At 32.6% G+C, this 26582-nt stretch overlaps 1 protein-coding gene across 1 annotated transcript in view; it reads left to right on the top strand.

The window, feature by feature from the left end:
* Positions 1-26582, top strand: part of PTEN (phosphatase and tensin homolog) — an 89163-nt gene that overhangs the window by 54912 nt on the left and 7669 nt on the right. Inside the window, exons 4-7 of the mRNA XM_006188914.2 lie at positions 3912-3955; positions 5724-5962; positions 19496-19637; positions 24785-24951. Coding sequence (XP_006188976.1) covers positions 3912-3955; positions 5724-5962; positions 19496-19637; positions 24785-24951 — 592 coding nt within the window. The remainder of the gene's footprint in view (positions 1-3911; positions 3956-5723; positions 5963-19495; positions 19638-24784; positions 24952-26582) is intronic.

The raw sequence follows: 26582 nt of genomic DNA, 5'->3' as shown, positions 1-26582 counted from the left end.
TATTTTAACTCCCTTATCCCCCCCCCCCCCCCGCATCAATTTAATGGAATCATAGACTCAGAACTGGAAAGTACCTGAAAGAGATCATTTAGTCCAACCTTCTCATTTTACAGATGGGGAGTCTGAGGCCTAGAGGAGTTAAGTGAGTTGAACAAGGTCACACAGGTACATACAGTAGCAGACCATCCACTGTTGATGTCAGTATTCCCTTCCTAGTTTTTGTTTATTTGTTTCTTTGTTTTAACCCCCTCCAAATTTTACTTACTTCAGGAGTTTTTACAACTACCAAGTTGTAGCATGTTTAGTTCTGATGTCACTTTTCAGTTTTTTTTTTTTTTTCTTTTTTTCCCTTTCTACCCCTGTTTATATTTCTGGCTCTGGGTAAGTGAGTCTGACAAGTAATAGATTTTTGTATTTTATTTCTTTTAATTTTAGAGTATTAATTACATGTGTGTATGTCTTTAAAAACATGTAAATTGAAGGAAAGATCTTAAAATATTTGCACTAGACATACCTGTATTTAATAGGTTATTAAACTGTTTATGGCAATTATGACATGTAGATGAAGAAGAGTTCTTAATGTGGGCTTTCTAATAACTGGCTGTATCTGTTTTTATCTCTGTGTTATCAGGCATCCAGTAAGTTATTTTAAGAAAGGACAAAATTAGCCTCATATTATTAATCAAATTCGAGTATACTTGGTAAACTGCTTGGTACATAAATCTGTTTTGTGCAGATGTGTATATTTCATTTTTGTATGTTCCTCTGTATAATCTGTATACTGGTGGAGGTAAGGGGAAGAGGGGAAAATTAGGGGATAAAGACACATTATATAGTTCTTGCCTTTGAGAAACTTAAATGTTCACTGGATACTAATTTAAAAGGTTTACCGAATTTCATTGTATATTCTGTTTGACATACAGTTCTCTATCATTTTGTGATAAACCTTTAGCTGTTGTTAATTTTTATCTATTAAGGTTTCTCTTGTAAGATAGGGGTAGCTCCATTGAAGAGGAAAGAAGAGACGTACACACTTAGCTGATTCTATGGCAAGTCTTACTTTTCTGGAAGCTTTTCCTATTAATCTTATCCCTTTCTTCACCTTCTATCTACTGCTTCATTAAAAACTCTCAGTGCATCTTCACTTCTCTTGTCTCATATAAGCCAATATGAGGTGATGATAAAAAAAAAAGGTATCTTTGAGGTTTAGATATAATGAAGTATAAATGGCTAGATCTTCCTAACACTTGCCTTAGTCTAATCCCATTTGTCATTCATGTATCTTTAGTTTCAATTTGTTGAGAGACTTGTCTTATCACTAACATACCACAAAAAATTTATAAGAAACTGTGTGTGTGTGCACATGGTTATCAGAGAGGGTTTTAATGAAGAGAGTCTTCATTCTTACCCAAACAACCCCTCCCCAGATCACTTTCATCACTACTAGGCCCAGTGTATATTCTCACATACTCCCTATTCATACCTGGAGAGACTTTCACAACTTTTTCATGTTGTTATTATCAACATGTTGGTTCTATCTTTTATGCCAAATGGTGCTCTTGTAGGAAGGCTGACTTTGACTATAACTTGTTATCGTTTTGTTGGGTTTTTTTTTAAATTTATTTTATTCTCTTTCCCCTTAACAGAGGCACTGGGGATTGAACCTAGGACCTCATGCGTGCCAAGCACATGCTTTATCACTGAGCTATACCCTCCACCCTATTTTGTTTTTAAAACCATTTTCTCTTTTTTATTACATGTGTATGTATGGAATAATAGTGGAAAAAGTTTGACTTTTGTGATCAGAGGTGCGGGGCTTGAGTCCTGGCTCTTCCATTTATATATTGTGGTTAGGGGTGAGTTTTGTAATGCTTTTCTAAATCTTAAATCTTCTTCTATATCTTTCTCATAGATGAAACAGAGATAATATTAACTATTATATGATTGTGAGGATGAATTTAAAAACATGGAAACTCCTTTGTGAGGTGTGTGCACATCTGGTAGACATTAAGGAGCTCATTATTTTCACTTTTCCTCCTAACAATAATATTTGAGAATCAGTGTATGAAGAAGGTAGTTCTTAAGCAGTGTTTGTCAAGCCAAACCTTTTGAGCTGCTAAAAAAGTATGGGAATTTTAGAGAACTACAGCTGCATGAAACTCAAAATGTTTATTTTTTGTTGTACTGTCATGAGACCAGTTTCTTAGAATTGTTTCCTGTTCTACACTTCCCCCCTCACCTCCTAAGCCCCATCTTTACGTGATTCCTTATGAAATATTCTATTATGGATTCTTCACTGTTTACCAGGTCTCCTCTTTAATCTGTACCAAAGAAAGTATAAAATGTCACTATTTTCTTGATCAATCCTCTTTTTCCTACCTGTCATTTTTTTTTCAATATGAGTGAGTGTAAAATTATTTATCAAGGATGCGCATATGTCCATTTGTCATTATTAAATAAATTTTCTTTCTAGCAAAACTCAGTATGCTAAGTTATAGTATACTAAAACAGAAAAGATTTGTTTTTAGTAATATGAAAGTTGATTTGTTTCAGATTTGACTGGTTAGAAATCAGTAGATTGCAATTTGTTTATAATTAGTTCAACCTTCATATGGATTTGAGTTTAAAAACTATTTAAAATAGAGGAACTTTACAGGTATTTTCAGGATTTCTGAATGTAAAATACAGGTCCACAATGGCTTATCTGAAACTCTTTGGACTAGTTGTGTTTCAATATTCAGAATTTTTCAGTTTTCAGAAAGGTAACATGAAAGCATGTATTTTGTTTTACATAACATCCCAGTGGGGTTTGGAACAATACCTAGAATAAAATATCTGACTCTTCACTCTTAAGTGTATTCCTGTTAATTAAGGACTACATTTGTGTTTATGAGAACATAAATTTCTGCCACAATTGAGTTTGCCATAAATGTAAGAGAAAATTTTAGATGTTTCATAATTTTGGAATTTTGAAATTGTGGATTAAGAGGCTATGAACCTTTATTTGTTTTAATATGCTAAGTTTTTATTTTAAATACTTTAAAAAAAATCTGGTTTGAATAGTAGTTGGAGTTTCCAGGATGATGCTGACCAGAAACTAATGTATGGACTCCCTTTCTGAGCCTGTTAATGTTTATAAACATGGCCTATTAATCATGAGTCAACCAATGCATGATAACAAATGTGTCACTACTATTACAGAGATAAATTTTAGCATGCTATAAATAATGCTAAGTCATCATTTTACTATTCTGTATTGATTTTACTTATTACTTTTTCATTACTCTCAGACTTTAATTAAAACTTAAAACCTGAGGGAGTATTGAAAAAAGATGACCTATGGTTTATCTAAGGAGAGAAAGGACTGGTTTAAAAAAATTTTGTAAGTGTTGTGTCTGAGTAGATAAGCATCAGTTTCTTTAGTCCTTATAATTTTACTATTTTTAATATATATCTTTAAAAATAGTAGTTTGAGAAAGCTATGGATGCTGACTTCTGAGGCAAAGATAAAATTGAAACTAGCTTACACATACTTGTGAAATCAAAAATAAATCCATTAGCAGACACAATTTTCATAAAGGAAATTTGAAGGTATAGATGCAGCTGAATTTGCAGTGTTGTATATTTGTGGCATCACAAGTTTTGTAAGCAAATGTATCAGCTCTAATTGTATACATTTAACATTTTAAGCTTCAATTTCCTTAACTGTGAAGTGTGGATATACACTTTACAATTAAGGTACAATAACAGTACCTATTTCATAGGACTTTTAGGATTAAAAGAAATAGTTAATATAAAACATTTAACACTACGCCTGGTACATTATAAAGTTCAGGAAATGTTACTATTATACTTTTTTCTCAAGTGCAAAAGATAACTTTATATATATAACATTTAAACTTTTCTTTTAGATGTGCTGAAAGACATTATGATACCGCCAAATTTAACTGCAGAGGTAGGTATAAATACACTGAATTATGTTAGATAACTTGAAAACAAAAGACTAAATTTTACTGTCATGACAATAATGGATAATCTCAATTATCAAGTGAGATATTATCTTAAAGATGGTCTTAGAACATTTGAAAAATAAATTTAATTTTGCTATTGTGCTTTTGGAAGCAAGTATCAAATAAACCTGTCAGTAGAACTAGGAAGACTAAATTGTAGAATAGACTAAGAATTAGGAGAAATTCCTAGACTAACAGTAGAATAAAGAGAGGGTTATATCTACTATTAAGGCATTTAGTGTAACAATAAGAAATTACAGGGAGAAAGCAGTACAACTTAACTCTGTCGAAATGAGTCTTCTCCAGGTGTAGTAAATTCTGTCTTGGAGCACACAAAAACTTTCACTTGTTTTTGTGGATCCCTTTGAACCATAAGAGACCTGGAGGGTTGAGAAGCTTGGCAAGATGCTGCCATGAAAGTCAAAAGGAGATGCTGCCATCCGCTACAGATCGATATATTTTCCATTGCTCTCTCCTGAAAAATCTAGAATGGACTTTTCACACAGTTGGTTTGAGAATTCAGAAGTGCTAATGGCTGACAGCCAGAATAGGTTCACTAGGAATGTTTCATTTTTAGTGAATTTAGGCCACTGTTGACTAGGCAAAGAGTATTTTAATCAAGGTTTATCTAACTTTAAGTAGACGTTTCACAGGTTTCCTGGGTGTTTTGTATGCCTTTGGGGCAATGAAGATGGAATGATGGTACAGCTAGACAGCTGGCTAAGTGAAAGCTGTCCTGACTGACTCCTTGTAATGGTAGTCATTGTCTGTTTGAAGAGCTGTCCTGTCACCCCAAGGGCTTAATTGATTGTATCTTGTACCACATTATGAAGTTGAAAATGTGCAAGACTTTTCACGTATTTAGATGACACAGAAGATAATTAAGTACATTGAATGTCAGTCAGGAATTTTAAGGATCTTAATAGAGTGGAACTGAGGCAGAGACCAGTAAGATAAAATTTAATAGTGATATATTTAAAGTCTTATTTCTAGAAAATTTTAAAAAACTCAACTCTTAACTGTAGGGAACCGAGAAGTTTTGGGTTCTTGTAATTCATGTGAAAAGACCTTAAACTTCATTTGATAAACTTTACTATAACTGTGTATATTTTATAAATAGTTGTTTTTTTTTTCAGTTTCTTTTGTAAATGACTTTGAAGTGTGTCTACAACATTAACATTTGCAAGACCATCTTTAAAATAACATGCTTGGCATTTTTATTATATGAAATGTAAAATGCAATCTTTTCCACTTAATTTATTAGTAATCCATACTTTCTTTGGAATATACGTTTTGTGATACTGCAATATTTAAGTATTACACCCCCTTGTGTTAGAAAATGCATTGAGAGTCCTGACAAGAGGCTCATGTGACATTTCGTTTTGGATTTACCTCTACCTCTGATGTGTTATCACCTAGGATATGTTGTTGCTACTCCATTACAAAGTTTCCTCCTTCATAAAGTGGGGAAAACAATACTTGGTATCCCTGTCTAATGGATAAGTTTGACTTAATGAGACTGTTTTCTATTCAAAAATTGGAAAATTATCAGACAATAAATTATTTTTCTCTGGAGTTCAGGTTTTCTTTTAAAACGTCTGTTAAGGTTATATGCAACATTTCCAAAGTTAACTTGCTTTTAATAAGCAGTTCAGGGGAGATTTTTTTTCTTACTCTGAGGTTCTTTTTTTCTTTTCTTTTTTTTAACCACAGTTGCACAGTATCCTTTTGAAGACCATAATCCACCACAGCTAGAACTTATCAAACCCTTTTGTGAAGATCTTGACCAATGGCTAAGTGAAGATGACAATCATGTTGCAGCAATTCACTGTAAAGCTGGAAAGGGACGAACTGGTGTAATGATTTGTGCATATTTGTTACATCGGGGCAAATTTTTAAAGGCACAAGAGGCCCTAGATTTCTATGGAGAAGTAAGGACCAGGGACAAAAAGGTAAGTTATATTTGATATTTTTTTCTTTCTTCTTCCTAAATCTGAGAACTTATTGGAAAACAGATTTTTAAAAAGATAGTTGGTAACCCTTATTTCTTTCTTCTGAACATTTAAATCATTGTACTACCTTAAGTTTCATATGAGCAAATGATTAATTCATTCAGTTTTTCTGTTCATGTAGCATTTTCATTTCATGCTAGCAAATCTTACCCAATATCTGTGTTGCATATTTGGTCCCATGAACTCTTTACAAAGCATTTAAAAAAGCAGCACATTAATCAACAGTAAGCTTGATATTCATGAAGCTTGCTTGAGAATAAAATGTCTTTGGATACTATCTTGGATGCCATTACCTAGTAAAGTGATCTTTACTTTTATAATACTTAAAGATTATTCTTTGATATGAATACTCATAAACATAGTTATAACTAAGATTAGTTAATGATTTTTCTCTTATTTGGAAGACTAAAATAAAGACTGTTGAAAATCAGTGACAAATTTAATTTGTGTAACACGTTTGAAAGCAAAAAGTGAACTCTTGGGAGAATTGTTACAGTGATTTTCAAGAGATTTATTTCTTTGGATGGTAAGTATGGCAAAACATGTTTACATTTCTTACAAAGAGAATTTGTATATTTCTCTGTCTCTAAGAAGAAAAAATCCAAACTTCTCCAGACAGGTAGAAGAACTCAGCGAGTTCTATTGAGGGAGACATCATAACTTTTGTGAAAAATTTATCCTTATTTTAATAATTTTTACAATCAGGAAGGCTCTCTTCCAGTTTAGACTAATTTCATTTTAATTCAGTTTCAGAATAAATATAAGTGATCATAATCCATCACTTTGAGCAGGATAGTTGCATTGATTCCAGGTTTCTTTACTTCTTCCTCATTTCTTGTTTTATTTATCTTTGTGACTTTTTTGAATTATATCTAAGGATGCCAAAGTACTATTTTTATTTATGATAGTTTACAAAATTGAACCTTAATACTAATGCATGATTTTATTGAATGTTGATTATGGATAGCTTGCCGTCACATTTCTGTATACTGTGTGCACGCTGGGGTGGTAGCACTAGAATGAATTCCAGAGCAGAGAACCTGAGATGTTTACTTCGGTTCATCCTTTCTTTACTTAGAAACAATTGCTTTTACCTATTAAAAATATAGAAGGCAAATTTTTCTACACTTAAGTGAATAAATACAGGGCAGCACAGGGGAAAAAGACTGAGTGGGAAGAAAACCATAGAGAAATGGATCAAATTAAAATACAGTCGCAGAAGCAGTGGTAGAAATTTAAAACAGGGTAGATGATTGGCAGACATTTCAATAGTGGGAAAGAAAACAGGTAAAAAGAGTTTAAAATTAAAATAGAAAAGTTGTGTAGCGTGAAGCCAGAACTAGATTTAAGTTAGGGGCTCTTAAACTGTTTATGTTATATACTTTAAAAATATGCTGAAGGCTATAAATATCCTCCCACAGAAAAATGTGCATGGTGTACATGAATATAAAATTTTGCTTATAGTTTTTAATTGCACTGAAACTTATTTTTTAAACAAAGAATACAAGAGAAACCTTCATAAGAATTATGTTTCATTTTCTTTTTTATGCTGAAATCAGAGTTCACTACTTGAGATTGATGAATAAAAGTGGTACAAATTAACCAAAATTAAGCTTTAGTTTTGCTCAATAATAAATTTTAATGAAAGGGCTGCTGTTATTTAGCTTTTAAATAACATGTTAAAAATATACCATTATCTTTGACTTGGCAACTTTTATGTCATTTTTGATAACCAATCCATTTTAACTTTGTTGTTGATGAAAACAAGTGCTCAAAACCCTGTCTCGTGAACGAATGAAAGAGCAAATGGAACCGAGATTCTTTTATGAGATGAAAGTAGGCTTGTGTCAAGAAATAATTCTCTAAGGCTCTTCAGATAAATTCACTTTGCATCATTTTCTTTGCCTTCTAGTTGTTGAGATCATTTTTGGCAAGATTCTGGCATGATGCTGTGTTAGGAAGGAAAGGATTATGACTCCACATTTTAGTTTTAATGTTGATGGGTTAAACTGTTAACGAGTTTGTATTTTATGCAGTTAAAATTCTAGCTGTAGGATTTGTCTTCTGCAAGCCAATGAACTTATGCGTAGCAGAGAATTTCATAGTTGCTCCCACTTCTTGACAAAACCTCTTGAGAAGTCCTTGATTGAAAGTCTTGGCTTTCATAAATTTGGCAACTTGAGCAACAGCAGATTTTTCTTGACAAATCCTCTTGCACAGTCTATGATTCAAGACTTGGCATTTGTGAAGCAGTAGCATACTTTTACAAGAGATAAGATTTCTCTCAGGATTGATGGTAGAGTCTTAGACACCAGTGCATACTAATGAACAAAGATGGAGTCACAGTGACAGGTAGAGCTTCTGTCTTCACTGAAGCAGCAAAACCAGGTGTTTTGCTAGGCATTAAGGTATACTATCTGTCTACAGAATACTGAGATTTCTTCAGGAGAAGTTTTTTTGGGGGGCAAAGAAACGTAACCATTTTAAAAATGTTAATATCCCCTGAAGTGTCCAAAAAGGATGCCAAAATAGGAATTATTCTTTGTGCCACCATGCGTGTATTTGATGAAAACTAGTAGCTAGCCAAACTGAGAAGTCATTTGCTGAAGAGATGTGGTCTCTCCAAGTCATTCATGACCTGCTGCAAAGTTTTAGAAAAAACTGTGTTTTTTTGGAATGGATAAAATTGTTAGAGTTACTACAACAGTCTTGTATTTGTAGTTTGCACCAGAAAGGTGACCATTTATTTCCAAGGCATTTGCCCTCACCTTGTTCCCTGTGTGATTTCTTTGGCATTATAGCCAAAAGCCTTGTAGGGTACTTTAATCAAGGATTTTGAGTCAGGGGGCAAGTAAGGTTTTTGTAATGATCTCGTCTTTCTGGCTAAACTACTGTGTCACATGTTTTTATTATACTCCCTCCTTCCCTACCTCTTACCCTCTTATGCACATCCACCCTTACACATAAGAATACATACCCTGATGTAGGTGCTCCATCAGGGTAGTTGGCTGAATGCTTCTGATAGTGAGAACTAGTCATATAAAAAGCACTTGGGATGTTTCATCCCATCATATTCAGGGATTAAAGGAAAACCCAAGGTTACTTAAACTTTATTATATGTATTTTTTTCCTCTGCTTCCAGTTTAAGTTAGATCTAAGAGAAGTCTCCATAATCAAAAAGTGAAGACATATTTTAGTTTGTCAGTGGAAAGATATTCTAGTTATTGCAATCTGGTAATAGTGTCAGTTCTGTTTCTCTATAGAGGTAAGGAGAGGAGATTTGATGAAATGACAAGCCCAATGGGATATTGTTGTGATACAGGGGCCAGAGTGAAAAGATAGCATGATAAGTATTTATGAAAATAAGATGTAAAGCCTTCAGTGTCATGTGGTAGAATATAATGGTAGCTACATCAGCAACAGAACTGCTCTAGGCACAGCATATTCTTCCTCCTCTTATATGTTGAAATTCCACCCAAGTGAAAGGTGATGGGCTAGTAGAAAATGAGGTTCTGTACATGCTATTAAGGATGTACTCAGTAAGATTATGTTTAGCTGTTGCATGATATCAAGGCTTGAAGTTAAGTAATTAGGCCAAAATTGATCACTTTAGCATCTTCAAGTCAAATCATTGAGATCTGCTAGGCTTATTTTATTAGCTCATGATTAATTAATATACCTAGACCACTTTCTGTATGAATTATTCACAGGCTCTAAAGGAGTATCCTAAAGTGCTCCTACCTTTATCTCTGTATATTTCAAAAGGCAAAAAGACATTTATGAGCAGATGCTGTTGACAAAGCTGTATTTTCAAAATGGTATTGTTTGCATTTTAGGTTGAAACAGCATTAGAAAGCTGGACATAGTAGATACAAGTCATATGATTATGAGCTTTTTTTTTTTTTACAGGAATATTTCTTTTTTTACACTGCTTTGAACAAGATTATTCAAACAATTAATGACAGCATTTAGAGTAAAATTTGAATCCTCTGACATACTGGTGAACTTCTTTCTATATTAGCAAGTCCATAAATCCTGGAATTGTAAAAAAAGTTTGAAAATGTTCAGTATTAATCTCTGTGCAGCGTCAGGCTCTCCTTAAAAGTCACAAAATGATGAAGTTGGCTTATTTTGACAAGGCTTCTCGGTTTATACTTTTTTTTTTTTTTTAATAGATGCTGGAGCATAAAAGACGCCTGATTTAAGTAGAATAAGGACTGCCTGAAGTTGTTGTTCTTATAAATATAATGCTGCAGGCTCCCTTTAAATCTTTTGAATTTGTCTTAAAACTTTCAAATGTATCAGATGTTTACAGAGCAGAATGCTAGTGAAATAAAGTATTTTTAACCTTTGAAGAGTATAACTAATTTCATCATAAGAAAACTTAGCTGACCATGGTAAAGCTGCTGTTACCCAACTGTGGAATTCTTCCAGAGAAATAAGTATCTTATAATAAATGTAATTGATTATCCAAAGTAGTTTTATTCTTGGAACCTCTGCTAAGAGATTTATCCTCTGGTCAGTATTTTTTTTTTTTTTTAGGTTGCATCTGTAGATTTGCATTTTTGTAATTGTGAACCACTATTTCAGGAGATACATATATTTTATCAGTTTTTCAATTTGTTTAGGATTAATTTTATTAGAACTGTCTTTAATGTTGTTTTGCTTGTATCCTTGTTTTTAATTATAGAGAAAAATTAAGAAGCTGAAGAAAATTGTGTTCTGATGACATTTATATAGGAGCAGAATGTTTCTTCTTTTTCTCCTCCTGCCTCTTCCCCTTCCCCTCCCTCCTTTTCTTTCTCCCTCTCCCTCTGCCTCTCTCCCCCCTTTTCCCCCTTGGTTTGGAGAAAGAGGAGCCAGTTGTCATGTTTTTGGTGAAGAATTTATAGACTTTGCAGAGACTCTCCTCAAATTAATCTGGTGCAGCATCTTGACATTTTTCTCAGCAGACTTGGTGCAAATTGGATGGCAGAGTGGTGGTTGCCAGCTGACCATAAAATGTGCAGTTGTGTTAGTGATACCCAAATAGTACTTCAGGGTTTGAATGTTGCAGAGAAGTCAGTACAACTGATACCTCCTATAAAGAGTTAGTTCTGAGAGTGGGATAACTGCTTGAGGGCAGGAAGACTCCTCTATCTTTTATTCAGTAATTTACAAGAAGGCAATTATGTTACACTTCCCTAGGGATCATTGCTTTGCATAGTTGATCCTTTTGCTTTATAAGCATGTGGCAAATTCTAAAGCAAGCTGTTGTGGTTCCCTCCCCTTACACCCCCAAAGGAAGCTCCTAGGGTTACTTCCATCTAGTCCTAAGCCTCACACTATCTGCATTTGTGCTTATATTTCAGAAGTATAGTAGATAGCTCACAATATTTACTATAAACCATGAATAAAGAATTAAAACATCCTACCAATGCTGGTAAGTATATATTTCGGAAAGATTTCCAAAATATCTGAATTTAAAGAGACAAACTTCTATTATATGACAGGCTTACCTGGAATCTCTGCTACTCCTGTCTCTTTCCCTTCCCTTCCCCCTTCTAGAATGGTGGCAGGTAAAGTAAGCATTAATAGTTACTTTGTTTGATTAAACTTCTAAGAAAAAACATTTGAGGTTTTGATTTTTTTTGTTTGATTTCAAAGTAATTATTAAAGTTCCTGTATGTTATGATCTCTGTACATGAGTTCATTAGCTTATCTTTAATGAAGACTTAAATCTTCTAGAAATAATAAATATTTTCACTCTAAGTGATCCAAAGAAGAGGAAATTTTCCAGTTTCTCTGAGGAATGAATTTATGTCCCAATACAATCAGGTTGTTTTTTTCTAGTCTATTTACTGAATTTCCCCATGTAGTAATCTAATGAAATTTTCTCATTTTTCTCTTCATTTAAAACAAAATAAGCTGTAATTATCCTCTTTTGGCTTAAAAAAAAAAAAAACTCCTAATATGACATTTAAATTTTTTTCTAACACATTAATTATCTTGGGCTAAACTGTGTTCTTCTAATACATGGTATTTAAGCCTATTATCCATTCTCTGTATATTCATAAAATTGTAAGATTTTTATACCTTGAAGGACCTTAGCAATTACTTAACTCAGACTCATTTTAATATAAATGATAAAACAGATCAGTCTATCCTAGGTCATTTAATCTCTCTGTGTAATAACTCAAAACTGTCTCTCTTAACCTCAAATCCAGTATTCTCTTTACTGTACTGTGTTCTCTTGTCCAAATTAGTTTTCTTTATTATTTTGATTCTCGGAGTAGAAATAGAAACTTAAAAAAGAAGCGGCTGTATTATAATGGATTAGAACTCTTTCAGTTTTGAGTCACAGAAACCCAATTCAAAATAGCTTAAACATAAGGAGACGTTTATTGGCTTATATAACCCTAAAAGCTCTGGCCTGGATCTAGATGCTTAACAGATGTCTGAAATCCCTCTCTCTCAGTTCTCTTCTTTCGTCTTTATGTACTTGATTTTTAGGCAGACTTTCTGCAAGTAATGGCAAAACAGTAGCCCCAGGTTTACACACTGTCTACTTCAGCAGCTGCAATGGGAAGAGACCTACAATTTGAGCAAAAATTCCTAGATTAGGTTCTGACTTACCTGGATTAGGGCATGTACCCATCCCTGAACCAAACCTTCTGCCAGAGACTTGGGTCATATATCTGAAGTTGAAGAATAGGGCCCAACCCCACCTTTCCAACCCTCCCCCCGCCCCGCCCCAAACCGCAGGGGGAGAGATAGGCTCCCAAAGGGGAAAGGATGCTACACAGAGAGAAAAATATCAGTTTTTGCTTCATATTACTCTCAAGGATTCTGTGGTTCATGTACCACTATTTAATATTTAGAATTAGTTTCATAGAACTGTAGCACTCTAAACTTTAGAGATTCTTTGTAGATGGGAAAAATAAGAGCCCAAAGAGATTGTGACTTCTTTGTTTTCAAAGAAGTTGTGACTTCTGTGTTTTCATAACATAGTATGTGTGCTATTAGTAAAATCCAGGACACAGGAGTAAAAAAAACTTTAAATCAGACTCATAATTTTTAGGTTCAGATCTTGGTTTTGAACAAGATGATTACGTGCGCTGGAACAGTTTTCTTATCCTTAAAATAGAGGAAATAGTATCTGTCTTATAAAGTGGTGTAGTGTTAGTGATATATGTAAAACAAATGGCATGTTGCTTAATATACAATAACTACTGTTATATGTTGTCATTGTAGTACTCACCATTTCTAAGAGCCTTATTTCTTCCTTTGTCAAATTTACTTTCCTGTAATGATCTTATTGTGATCATTCTGAAACAGATTTCCAAGCTTCAAGCAACACTATGTTAAAACAAATAAATGATTTCTGAGTTTAGAAATGCTAGTGAAAAGTTTACTGAGGTAGAAAATTACTCTCTTAACTAAGATTGTGGTTCCGTCTTAAAGAAGATGATTTGAGAGTATTAATGCACAGAATATGAACAGAATACTACATATTTTGTGTTATGGTATCCAGGTGGTATTCTGGTCTGGTAGTGTTATGGCAATATTCTAGATTTGAGAGGTGTGTGTAGCTTATACTTTAAAATCTCTGTTTTTTAAGAGGTTAATTATACAGGAGATTTACATAAAACAACTCAGGTTAAAAAATGAATGGTTTATTAAGATATACCAGGCAAATGTAAATTTCAGAAGCAGATGAGAGGATATCAGTATCAGAGTACATCTGCAACAAAATGTGTAAAAGTGGATCAAGAATGTCATATTAACACATGGTACACTCCATAACAGAGACTTAGCAGTTACAGACTCTTAAGTGCTAAACATAACATCACAATACATTAAGTGAAAACTGCAGGAACTGAAGAAAAATTGATAGAAGGCAATGATAGTAAGATTCTTCTTTAAATATACTTTAAGATCAAGAAGGTATAAATAAGAAGATACATCAATGGCTTGATTAACATAATAACAATAGCCCATAAAACATATTTTTGGTCACCCACAAAACACTTACCAGTATTAATAACTTATTACACCAACCATAAAAATCTCATCTCCATGTAGAAATATATAAACCCCACTCCTTGGTTACAGTTCAATAGAATTAGAGATTTCTTTTTTTTAAGAAAAAGTTTAATCAGGCCAATTCAACCATTTGGAAATTTAAAACCACTTAAATAATTCTGGGTCATTTAGGAAATACAAATCCATGTGAGGTATTAAGATAATAACAAATAGATGAATTAATAAGAAAATATAAGTTTATGAATTAGCAAACAATAAGATATTTGAACTACTAAATCCAAACACTGATTGTATGAAAATAACAATAAAACCAATACATCTCTTTTAAAGCCAATCAAAGGAAAAAGGAAAGAAAGGAAAACAAAATTCAGATGTGAAGTTTGAGGAAGGAAATAAAACTACATTATGGAAGTGATAATAAAAATTATATTCTGGTCTATGCTAATGAATTAGAAAATTTCATTGGGAAATGGGCAATTTTCAGTGAACAGGTTATCATAAATGCTTCCGGATGAAATACAAAGTCTGAATAGACCAGAATGAAATGTGTAGGAGCCCTCAAGAAGTATCTGATCTGAATTGCATTTTGGGTGGCTGCTGTCAAACCTTGAAGCATCAAATAATTATGTTTTCTAAATTGGACCAGATGTTAGAGAATATGTAAAACTTCCCAGATGACTGCTTGCATACCCCTTCTACTTCAATCTAATAAAGATAACATATTTAAAAACCGAAAAGTATAATATGGGGGAAATTAAATAGTTTGGCCAAAGTAAGAGTACATAGAAGGGAGTTGTGAAAGATAAGAGTGGAAAAAGAGGTTGGACTGTATGTTGTTAAGGAATTATATATAGTGCATGACAAATTTGTTCTTATTTGGGTAGACAGTGGGAAACCATTTAACAATTTGAATTAATCAGTAATGTGATTAATCTTATATTTTTATAAAATTAATTCAAAAATGGCATAAAAAACAGATTGGAAACTAGATAAAGGCTGATAATCAGTTGGCTATTCAAAAATTTCAGGAGGTGACTGAACTAGAATGGCCACAGAAAACCAGGACTGATATTTTGAGAGGCATTTTAAAGTCAAAATCTGTATTTTGTGTAGGAGTCAAATATTAGTATTCTAAATGAGCTTATTAACCTCTGGTTTGCTTTCCATTTTGTGTGGGTTTTGTGTTTGTGTGTGTGTGTGTGTGTGCACACACGTGTGCACACATGCACAGGCATATGTGTTTATATCTGTGTATATATGCCAGGGAGTTGACATGCTGACTGATTAAGCATTCTCTGCCTGGACCTTTAGCTTAGTGCTGGGATTCCTCACTTCTCTTTACTAAAATAACCCTGTGTACATTACTGCTGTCCCTCAGTTTATTTCCTTCATGTACAATGGGGATGGTATTGGAAGAGGTTTTGGGCTCAGGTGCTGGAGAAAATAGTGAGTTGAGTATAATGACAGAAATATCAGAGGTTGGTCTACGCAAGAATATGAAAGTTCAGTTTTGGGATATGTTGTGTTCTAAGTGCATCTGAGATTTCAAGCTAGAAATTTCCAGCTAAGTGTAAGAAGTTCTGGACTGGGAGTTGGGAATAAAGTCATATTGAGAGACACAGGTTTTAGAGTTAGTGTATAAGAGTGATAATTAAACTACTGGAGTAGATAGAATCGACATTGTAGAGGAAAGAGCTGAGATCAAATTTTTGAGATATGCCTACATTTAGGGACAAGCAGACAAGAGACAGTCAGTAAAGATAGGAGAAAACCTTTGAGAGTGTATCCTATGACAAGAAGTAGGGAATTTTGAAAATGGTGGGGAAAATCACATAAAATGGAAAGAAATGTAAAATAATTCAAGATATACAAATATAAATATTTAACCTAATCTTCAGTTTTACATGTGTTAATGTAAGGTGTATAAAATGGCAGCCCAAAACTGAGCCATGGCTAATGACCTCTAAGAAATCAGCCTCAAAATAACAGATTTCCAGGATTTAAGGAGTAGAGACTTCTCCTCAAGAGTTTATATAGGGAGGGAAGGCGAAAGTTTGAGAGAGATACATACAGAATCTTGAGAGAGTATGGGTGTTTTTTGTCTTTGAATTGTATGGTTGTTTTGGGTAAAGGATAAGTGTTAATCCGAACTTTTTAAGGAGACAAGTAGAGAGAATAAAGGCAAATATCATAGAGGAGGTAATTAATAGAACATTTGCAAAAATAGAACTGAGGTGAACATGAAGACACTTTTATAAGATATTGGGAGTAAAAAGGTTTTAAGATGGGAGAAAGGAATTTTGGGGGTGCTCACATTGGGTCACCTTACGGCTCCCAGTAAAATGGAAGCTTAGTTCACTGAGGAGGATGATTGGGGCAGGATAGAAAGAGAAGTGGGATGAACAAAATGCTGAAATCATTGTAGTCCGGAGGTAGTAGTGCGTACCAAAAGAAAGAGTTATTGAATAATAGAGATTTAGAATAGCTGAGACTGAGTAAAGGCTGTGGAAAAGAAAAGTGGGCTGGAAGGAATAGTGAGAGGAACTGTCCTCCTGGTCTGTGAACATAAGGGAATTGAAGAAACAGTGGATGCCTTTTGAGATGATGACCAGGAATGATGCTAAGTCAACCTGAAGAATGCTAAGTTTAACTAAAATTAGAATGTTTTGAAAGTTTTACTGGAAGAGAAAAGGTTAAGAATGTAAGTAATTTTCTTCACAGAGTGGGAAAGGAGAGAAATTAGTGGTAGAGAATAGCACTATACTTTTTGAATATAGTTATAGACCAATTTAGCTTAAAAATTCTTGATTCAGGAATAAACTGATTTTTATTAGTCTTAATTTAAATGGAAAATTTTAAAACATAACTTTTAATCTTCAAGAATTTATAAAGGTCAGTGCTCTTCATATGTGTAAAATTTTTGAAGATCAGTAAAAAGTACATTTCTTAGGTTTCTAAAAAGATAAATACGTACTTAAATTTAATCTTAGTATTCAAGATACTATAGGTAAAACATGCACATGAATCATTGTTTTCAGTATGCATTCAGGAAACAGGATATTTGAAGTGTCATAAATTGCACTGTCAATTTAATGCAGAAGTTTTACTCATTTTGTTTCAAATTCTAAAGTACAGTATGATTCATTGCATTGTTAATTAAATTTTAGAAAGTGTGCATTATGACCATAAGAGAGAGAATAGTGCAGCGGACACATTAATGCCTGTGGTCCATACACATCTGGGTCTTCCAGCTTTTTAATGTTTGTTAATTTGGACACAGAATTTGAGATGCTGGTAATCTAACAGGTAGGTAAGAATTGCAAAGTTATGATACAGAAGACTAATTATACATAATTTGATAGTAAAATAATAAGTTTACAATTGTTTTTCAGCCTTTTTCTTTGAACTATATTAATAATTTTGGTTCATCTTACTTGTATTTACACATTAATTATTAATCCACTGGTGACAACTAATAGATTCCTAACATTCTTTCTCTACACAGTTGCCTTTGTGATAAGAATTTAACTGGGTATATAAACACCTGCATTACAGATACATTCCCAATAACTTGATACTTGAGAAAAAATAAACTTTGAAAGCCTTCTAATTATTGCATGCGAACTTATACCAGAATGGAGATAAAGAAAAAATACATCATCTCTCATTCCACTAAACCTCAGAAAAATAACTTGACAACTTACAAACTGCCATTGATTTAATTTTTAAAAAACCTTATTAAATTTTATTTAATTTTTAGAGTAGGTAATAAATTTACATGGTTCAAAAAATTTTCCCTTCATCCCATCCATCATCTATCTGCTATTTTCAACCTGCTTTGTGGTTCTGTATTTTATCTTGGTAAATATGAATGACAAGTTTTTTTTCTCTCTCTCAAATGGCATACATAATGTGGTAGAGAAATAATTTTAAGTTTAAACACTTTAAAAATTTTAATGACAGCTTTTAACATTAATTTCTGTAGCAGCTTTTCAAAGTACTACTACTTTAGTACTATTTCTTTAAGAAAATATATAGAACTAAAACTCCAGCACTTACAAAATTATACCTTAAATACAGTTAGAATTTCTAAAACTGCTAATTAGGATTTCTGTAACATTTGTAGTTTTATCATGCTTTTGTGTAACTGCCTTTAGTGTTTAATCTTCATGAGAATCCTGTGAAGATGTTACTGTCTTCATTTTCCTGAAGAAACAAACCAGTTTGTATTTTGACTGTCAGCATTCAAATCTGTCTTTTGATTGTATGATTTTTGCACTGTAGCCAGAATCTTAAATCATTTGTCCTGATTTAAAATGGCTTTTATCCATTATTTGACACTTTGTGTATTTTTTAAAATTGTAATAAAATCACACTACCCTTTAAAAAACCAAGAATACTACAGTTAATATCTACATTCAACATGCCTGTCTTTAAACTCACGTAAATATACTTTCTACTTTTCATTAGAGGGAAGAAAAATTTTTATGTCCAAAGTTTTTAACACCTTGGGAGATTTAGATGCCAATAATAACTTAGAGAGAAATACTGTAAATTCTAAGTTAAATGCTTGAATTTTGTTTGAAGTCATATCATGCAATAGGAAAAGAATCCTTAGAAAAGTGCTGTAATACTTCATTTATTCAGCATCATTAGAGAATGCATTGCTGCATACGTGAGATTTTTTTTTCTTGAGGTGAGTCAGGGTCCCCTTTTAAATACCACATGAACCATATATGTGTGTGTGTGTATATAGATACATATTTGTGGCATTTGTAATACATAACTTTTCTAAAACATTATGTATTTCCCTGGTTTCTTCAACAAAGAGATGTATGTAGCTTAGGAGCATCTCTAAGCACCTTTGTTAATCAGACTATTGCATACATTTACGTCAGCTACATACTCATGTTTTTGTTGGATTCTAACGCCAGCATCACTGTTTGCTGCTACTATTTCTGCCTCCTAAAGGCAGTATGCTTTTATGTAGTTTGCTGATTCTGATATGCTTTTGTCAGGAAAATAGGTATCCAGGTTTGTGAGGTATTGTACGTTTAATAAGAATCCGTAAATCCTGTGTGGAGCCCTCCATGTAAAGAGCACGGCTGTAGTGCAGAGGCCTTTGACAGTTATTTTGGTTATCCAGTGGCCTTTGCTTATTGGGTATGGGTTAGAGATTGTTGTGACCATTGAATAAGTCGGGGTGTTATAATTGTATTTTAAGGGAGAAAAATTATTCTGGTATTTTCCTTTGTATTGATGTTTGATTTATTCTATTATTAAACTGGATTTAAATATTAATCATTTAAGGTCAAAATTCTAATGTATATATGTTTTCAATGGGTACAACCCAGTTACCATAACCATTTAGTGTATAACTGTAATGGAACTTTTCTTTTGAATTTGGCTTTTCTTTTTTTTTTTTTTTTTTTTTTTTCTGTCCACCAGGGAGTAACTATTCCCAGTCAGAGGCGCTATGTGTATTATTATAGCTACCTGTTAAAGAATCATCTGGATTATAGACCAGTGGCACTGTTGTTTCACAAGATGATGTTTGAAACTATTCCAATGTTCAGTGGCGGAACTTGCAGTAAGTGCTCTAAATCCTCATCCTTCCATGTACTAGAACACTTTTCTTAACATATCTAGAAGTTTATATAAAAACCTAGAAAGAAATTTACCATACTTAAAATTTATGCAGGAGTGTATATTTTCTGAAGTATCCAAACTAATTAATTAGCTCAGTTGTTTAGCACATGGGGCCAAGGAAGCCAAGACCAGTGGGTTTAATGTCTTTGAAGCCAAATTATATTTATGAGAGGAATATTCTGTGCTGCAGCTACCAAATGCAGCTTATATTCTGACTAGATGACTGAAAAAACCTGACCCATCAGAGATTCAGCATGAGAGCAGCAATGGGACTCATCACATTACTGGTGTTGGGGCAGGGACTAGTTCCTCATATCTTGGGAAGACATGCTGATAGGGATAATGGTGATAGGGACAATAAAAAGAAGAGGGAAAAATGGTGAGACATGGCAAAAACCTGAACTATACTGAATGAGTAGGGTTGATTCAGGGGGTGTGGAGTATTAGAGAAAACCTGGATTTAGGTGAGTTCCAGTGCTCGATTTGCTATTAGTGTGCTGTGTAACCCAGGGCACATCATCTACCTCTCCTTGTCTTTGTTCATCAGTAAAATGAAGATATTTTAAAATCTGAAACTTCCTAGGGAAGTACTAAAGATCATGCAACTGATGTCTGCCTCTATTTCTCTCTTACCCTAATCTCTGTAAGCCTACCTCAGTCATCCTGGTCCTGCTCTGCTGCTCTGCCATTCTAGGCCAGAGTTCTTAGCTAGACTGATAGGAACCTTAATACCTTGACCCAAACCAAGTAGTCAAGGGAGAGCTCTTGGAAGGAAGAATTATCCAGCCCTGTAAAAGACCAGACTGTTGCTGCTTTTTTCTGTAGCAGAGTTGTTTTTATTAGTTTCTACCTTGGAAGTGATCAGCTATGTTTTCATGTTTAAGAAACTTGTTTTATTTATTTAGAGTGCAATTTTATGGTTTCTAAGTAAAATACCACTATATATATTTTTTAATACTTCTAATAATATTTCAGTGATATTTTGCAATTTGTTGTGGTTTTAGCTCTCAGCTTTAAGTTTGCTTCTTGAAAATATTTAAGTAATTAAAAATTTCTCTATCTCTAAATTAATTTATACCTAGGAAATTAATTTATTGATGTTGTTTATCTTTGTCACATGGGTGTAATCACTTTCATTAGATCTTTCCTGTGTTCTGAGAGCAAGCTTCTTTATTAAAGACCACAGATCTAGTAATATGGCATGTTAAAGGCTTCTAAAAGGCCTCATTGATGCTTTTGTCATCTGAGTACAGTGTAAAAAAAACTGCTGAGTGTAAGGCACAAGGATGTCAGAGGTGATTGACACAGGAACTTAGATTTATAGGGGAGAAGGAAAAAAGAAGGAAAAAGTTCATGTTCTTCCTATAGTGTAGATATCAGTGTAAAAGCCAAATGAAAGGTATAAAATATTAGAGAAATAATAAGGGAGAGAGAACATTCAGCTCAGTCACCTTACTTACTATTTTTTCATGTTGGTCTCTCTAGCAAACATCTGTCAATTCAGCTCTGCCTGCTTACATTTAAATGTGTGTGTGTTTATGTGGTTTTTTTTTTTTTTTTGACCTCAGTATTACATTTAAACTTCTAAATTTACTGACTACTGAAATCTTTCTAATCTTCACTGATTTTCTAGTTCTCTGTTATGCACTGTGATTTAATACTATGTAGTAAAGCTGTGTTATAAGTAATAACTAAATGAGAGGTTGTATAAATTATAAATGCTATATTCAGAAATAGAAAGTTTGGAGGGTGGGAGTTGTCAAATAGTTTCATGAAGGAAGTCCAGCTCTTTATTGAACGTTGAAGAAAGATACAGTTAAGGTTGGCCTTAAAACCAAAGAAACTATTACTGGCAATAGGAAGTAGGTTGAATTGAAGCACAGCAGAAGGAAATGAGCTGGACAAGAAATGTAGAGATGTAGAACAGAATAGGAATGGAACATGTGGCTGACTGTTAGAGGACTCTGAATAGGCATATCAGACTTGATTTGATAAATACCATGGTGTCAGTGATAATACTAGAGGCTTAAGCTGTATTTTAGGTTCAGTTGTATAGAAAGTGGTTATTGCAAGAGGAAAAAAGTAGTGGAAAGGAAAGCAGTTAAACATGACTTGCTTTTTAAGCCAGATGTGCTTTGCTAGGTAATCAAATTAGATGTGATTAGTTTTTCTTTTGCCATTTATATCTAAAGATTTTGTCAGAATTTTCACCCTGGTCAAGTGAATAATTCACAGTACAGGGAAGAAATAAAAGTGAATCTGAGACTTGGAGACATCAATGTTGATATTTTGGTTTTAAACATGTTTTAAATCAGGTAAAGGTGAGCTGTTACATGAAGATATTTAGTGAGTACTTGAAAATATGAATTCTCAGAGGGAAACAGAGTGAGGACTGAGACAAACAGAAATTGCAACAATTTGGGTTCAGGAGGAGGAAGAGGAATCAGTGAAGGAAACAACATGTGAAAATAAAATATCTTCTGCAAAGTTGTCAGGGGCTAACAGCCTTTTTCTTATTTGATTATTGTCTTAATATTTCTAAATAATGGAAGTTATTATATTCTATATATCTAAAAGGATTTTAAAAAGTTAATAAAAGATGGTCAGTGTGATTTTTCTCTCATACTATATATATTAATATGCATATATCCAGGAAAGTTCAATTCTTTTAGTTCTGATATTTGTTTACTCTCAGTATCAGTCTTTTTTTAAAGAACACAGTCGATCATATCCAAAGATATATATTAGAATTGTGTCTTAGAAGTTAACAGAACCATACTAATGTTGGAATTTTGTTAAGTTTGGTCTTATCTACCTAAAATATAAAATTCATATTGTAAAGAAAATTTTTTCTTAGTGATTTGAGGAAATCTTTTTCACTTATTTTTATTAAAACTTTTAGCTTAGTTTTTTGAGGAAATCTGGTTTCTAATTAGATTATCAATTGTTTATATAATTCTAAAATTCTTGAAGGTACACATTTTAGATGTAGTTTAATGAAATCTGGCTTACACAGTTAATTTGCTTTTTAAAGTCCTAAGATCAGGATTATCAGATTCTGAAATAGTGGAGTTTGAATTAATAAGATTACAAGGCATTTTCTTCCTGGTTGATTTTTATCACGGCTTTGAAATTATACCTTGTTGTTTGCTTCTTCAAGCTAGACTTCCCAGGAAAACTTTTAGTATCACATAAAGTCTTGTAACATGGCTCATTGTACTTTTAATCTTTAGTCAAGGAAGTGAAAATTATTGACAGATTGTTAGTGTAATGTTTTCCTTTTTTTAGAGTTCCTTTTTCTCATGATAAATGTCTCACAAATCCATATTGGAATAATCCCACATGACTTTTATCAAACCTACTCTTTATTATATGATTGATGATACTTCTTTAGATATTGTATAGATGAGCCAGTAGGTATTTATTACACTGGAAAATGTATTTAGCTTACATAAATTTTCTGCCTTGTTCTCAGTTGTTGGTCACATTGATAAAGAATGTGATTTTTTTTTTTTTTTCATTTTTAAAGACGATTATCTTTTGGTACTGAGAACTTTATGCCTCCCCACCCATATATATGTATGTATGTGTGTGTGTGTGTATATACATATTTTTTTTTTATTTATTCCTCATGCACTTTGTGCAGGCTTATGTTTATATTTCTTGATTGTCTTGGCATGTTTCAAAACTTCAAGACCCACTTCTTACTTCCTCAGGTTAATTACTTTCTTTCTAATGAACTCTTATTTTTGAACTTAGTATACTATAAATGAATTATACATTGTCAGATTGTTTAGATAACAAAGTTTTTAAAGTTCTAGGATCTTAACATTCATGATTTTAAATTCTATCATTAATGTCACTAGGTATAGATACATTTATGAACAGATTTAAAAAATAAAACCCATAATCCTTCTCTTTCCACACTTAATGACCTATTAGTTGAATTGCTGATACAAGCAATGATACATTTTGAGAGGTCGTATTTTACCAGTTATTTTAAAATAGGCATGTGCCAAAGCCAAAATGCTTATTAATGAAAGTGGAGTGTGTTTTGGAGGGAGAGGATTATGCTATAATTTATACTTGATGTCTGTTGCATTTCTTTGCAGACATTTCAGATCTCTTTCCTCCTGTTTCTCATGGTGGTAGCTTTACATAGCTTTAAAAATAAAATATGAGCTAGGTAACATTAATTATTGTTCATATTTTTTATAAATACTGGGACTTGTGTTTATGGCATGTATTATTAACTTTGTTACAGATTATATTCTCTTTCTTCTTATGAAGGTGTAATGATTGGTATTTTGTGGTTTTTATTCCATGATAGAGACTTTAGAATACTGCAGCAAATACCTGTTTTAAAAATTATCTTTTATACAATTCATTTTAGTTCTTAAAATAATTTATATTAGATTTTTAATATCATTTTAATGTTGAAGTTTTTTTTAAACATTTTTTATTGATTTATAATCATTTTACAATGTGTCAAATTGTAGTGTTCAGCACAATTTTTCAGTCATACATGGACATATACACACTCATTATCACATTTTTTTCCTCTGTGATTCCCTGTGCTATACAGTATAATCTTGTTTATCTATTCTACAATTTTGAAATCCCAGTCTATCCCTTCCCACCCTCCGCCCCCCTGGCAACCACAAGTCTGTATTCTATGTCTATGAGTCTATTTCTGTCCTGTATTTACGCTTTGTTTTTTTGTTTGTTTGTTAATGTTGAAGTTTTGATGTTTCTGTATAGTACTAGAAGTCCAATCTTGGGACTTAACTATTTATGAAATAGAATTGACTTATACCAGTAATAGAACTTTATGTTGAAGGTTCAAATTAAGAAAAATCTTATATTGATTATATTTGTGACCTAATTTATTTTCTTTGTTTCATTTATTTACTTACTTATTTAATTTACTAATTATTTCTATCCATTGCTTTGTTTTAAGGGGTTACAGATGCAGAATTACTATTTTATATATATTGCTAATATTAATCATCAGAATAGCTTTTGACAGTTTGACAGTTAAACTGTCATTTGCTGTGAAATGATACTAGTATGTATTTGACCACACAGATCCTCAGTTTGTAGTCTGCCAGCTAAAGGTGAAGATATATTCCTCCAATTCAGGACCCACACGACGGGAAGACAAGTTCATGTACTTTGAGTTCCCTCAGCCGTTGCCTGTGTGTGGTGACATCAAAGTTGAATTCTTCCACAAACAGAACAAGATGCTGAAAAAGGTTTGCACTTTACTTTTATTGGGAAAAGTATCCAAAATAGCCATACCTTAAATAGTAACCTCAGATCTTTTGCTTAAACCATTTGGTTAGGCAGAAATCATTCTGTAAGGAGAGATTAAAAGATGTATTTTATTTTATGACTGACATCTAATAAATCATAAATGACCTTCTATCAGATCTGCACATGCTTTGCTTACAATGGCACTGGTGAGCCATAGGAAAAGGCCATGTGGCATTGTCATTTGAGGTGAATTTTCCTTAACTTGGACTATGCAAAGAAATTTTGTAAAAATATTAAAGATCACATACATACCCCATTCAGTTAGTTATAATCCTCTTAGGAAGAGTGATAAATTAACTGATAAGACGTTAGAATGGAACCATGAATTTGAAAAAAAAATTGATCTTTATGTATAAATAAAACCTGTTTTGTAGTCTTCTGTAATGACACAAATCACCTTTCCCCCATTTTGGTTTATGTTTCTTGAGACTGGGTCATTTTATATTTAGCTTCCTCAAAGTTACTGAGTATTTTGATTTTTAGCTAGGAATGAAAAAAATGTATTTAAATATGCAAGTTTAGAAAGTTAGTGAGGTTTGCATCTTACTATTGTTTAGAGAATGCAAAAGCACATTTTAAAACAAACTAACTTGGTTTAAAATATTAAGTGTGAACATTTAAGGTCAGCTAAAGGTGCAAAATTTTTAGGTAGTAATGAGCAAAAATATTAGCTTTGTATATTGTTACTGCCTTATTAAACATATCAGATAGCACATTGCTAATCTGTAGACAGTCTCTGTGACAGGATTGATTTTGTTTTCCTGAGTTTTAACTTTTTCTTTTTTGAGAGAAAATAGAAGAAAGCTTCTTCATTTACTTCATTCACAAAAATTTTAATTTATCAGAATTTATCTATTTTGATTTATCAAAAGAAATATAATTTCCTTTATCCAGAATCCAAGTAGCTGGAAAATCACAAAATGTAAAACTGATTTTCTTTCACCAGAAACCTTTTACTGTGTGTTCTGTATAAATAAAAGTTAATTATGTCTCAGTAACTTTGAAAGTTTATTTTTCAATAATCCAAGAAGTGTTAACAAATTTTTAAAATAAAGGTAAGTAGTTTTTTTCTTTATTCACTGTAAGACTTTTGCACATAAGATTTTATATTTTGCTTTAAAATATAGGCACCTGTATCACACTTTTTCCCCCATACTTTTAGGAGTTACACTAATTCTTATCTTCTTCCAGTTTTTGTCACTTATATACCTTACATTAACACATGTAAAATTGAAGATTAGGTTAAATATTTATATTTGCATATCTTGAATTACTTTACGTTTCTTTCCATTTTATGTGATTTTCCCTGCCTGTTATAAATGTTTGTTTTGCTCTTATTTAAACAAAAATAGTTTTACTATAAATAGTACATTAACAGAATCCACATTTTTGAAAATTTAAATTTTACTAGCTTATTTTCTTCTGACTCTAAAATGTGCATATAGTTACTAACTTTACAACTTTGTGAAAATAATTGAAATTAATAAAATATTTTTAAAAGACTTATACCATGTATCAAATTAGGTACTGTTAAAAGATACAAAGACGTTTAAGATATAAGATACTTAAG

The sequence above is a fragment of the Camelus ferus genome, chromosome 11 (assembly GCF_009834535.1).
Source record: "Camelus ferus isolate YT-003-E chromosome 11, BCGSAC_Cfer_1.0, whole genome shotgun sequence".
Classification (NCBI taxonomy): Eukaryota; Metazoa; Chordata; class Mammalia; order Artiodactyla; family Camelidae; genus Camelus; species Camelus ferus.
The sequence above is the reverse complement of the archived record's forward strand: the minus strand, read 5'-3'. Positions and strand labels throughout refer to the sequence as shown.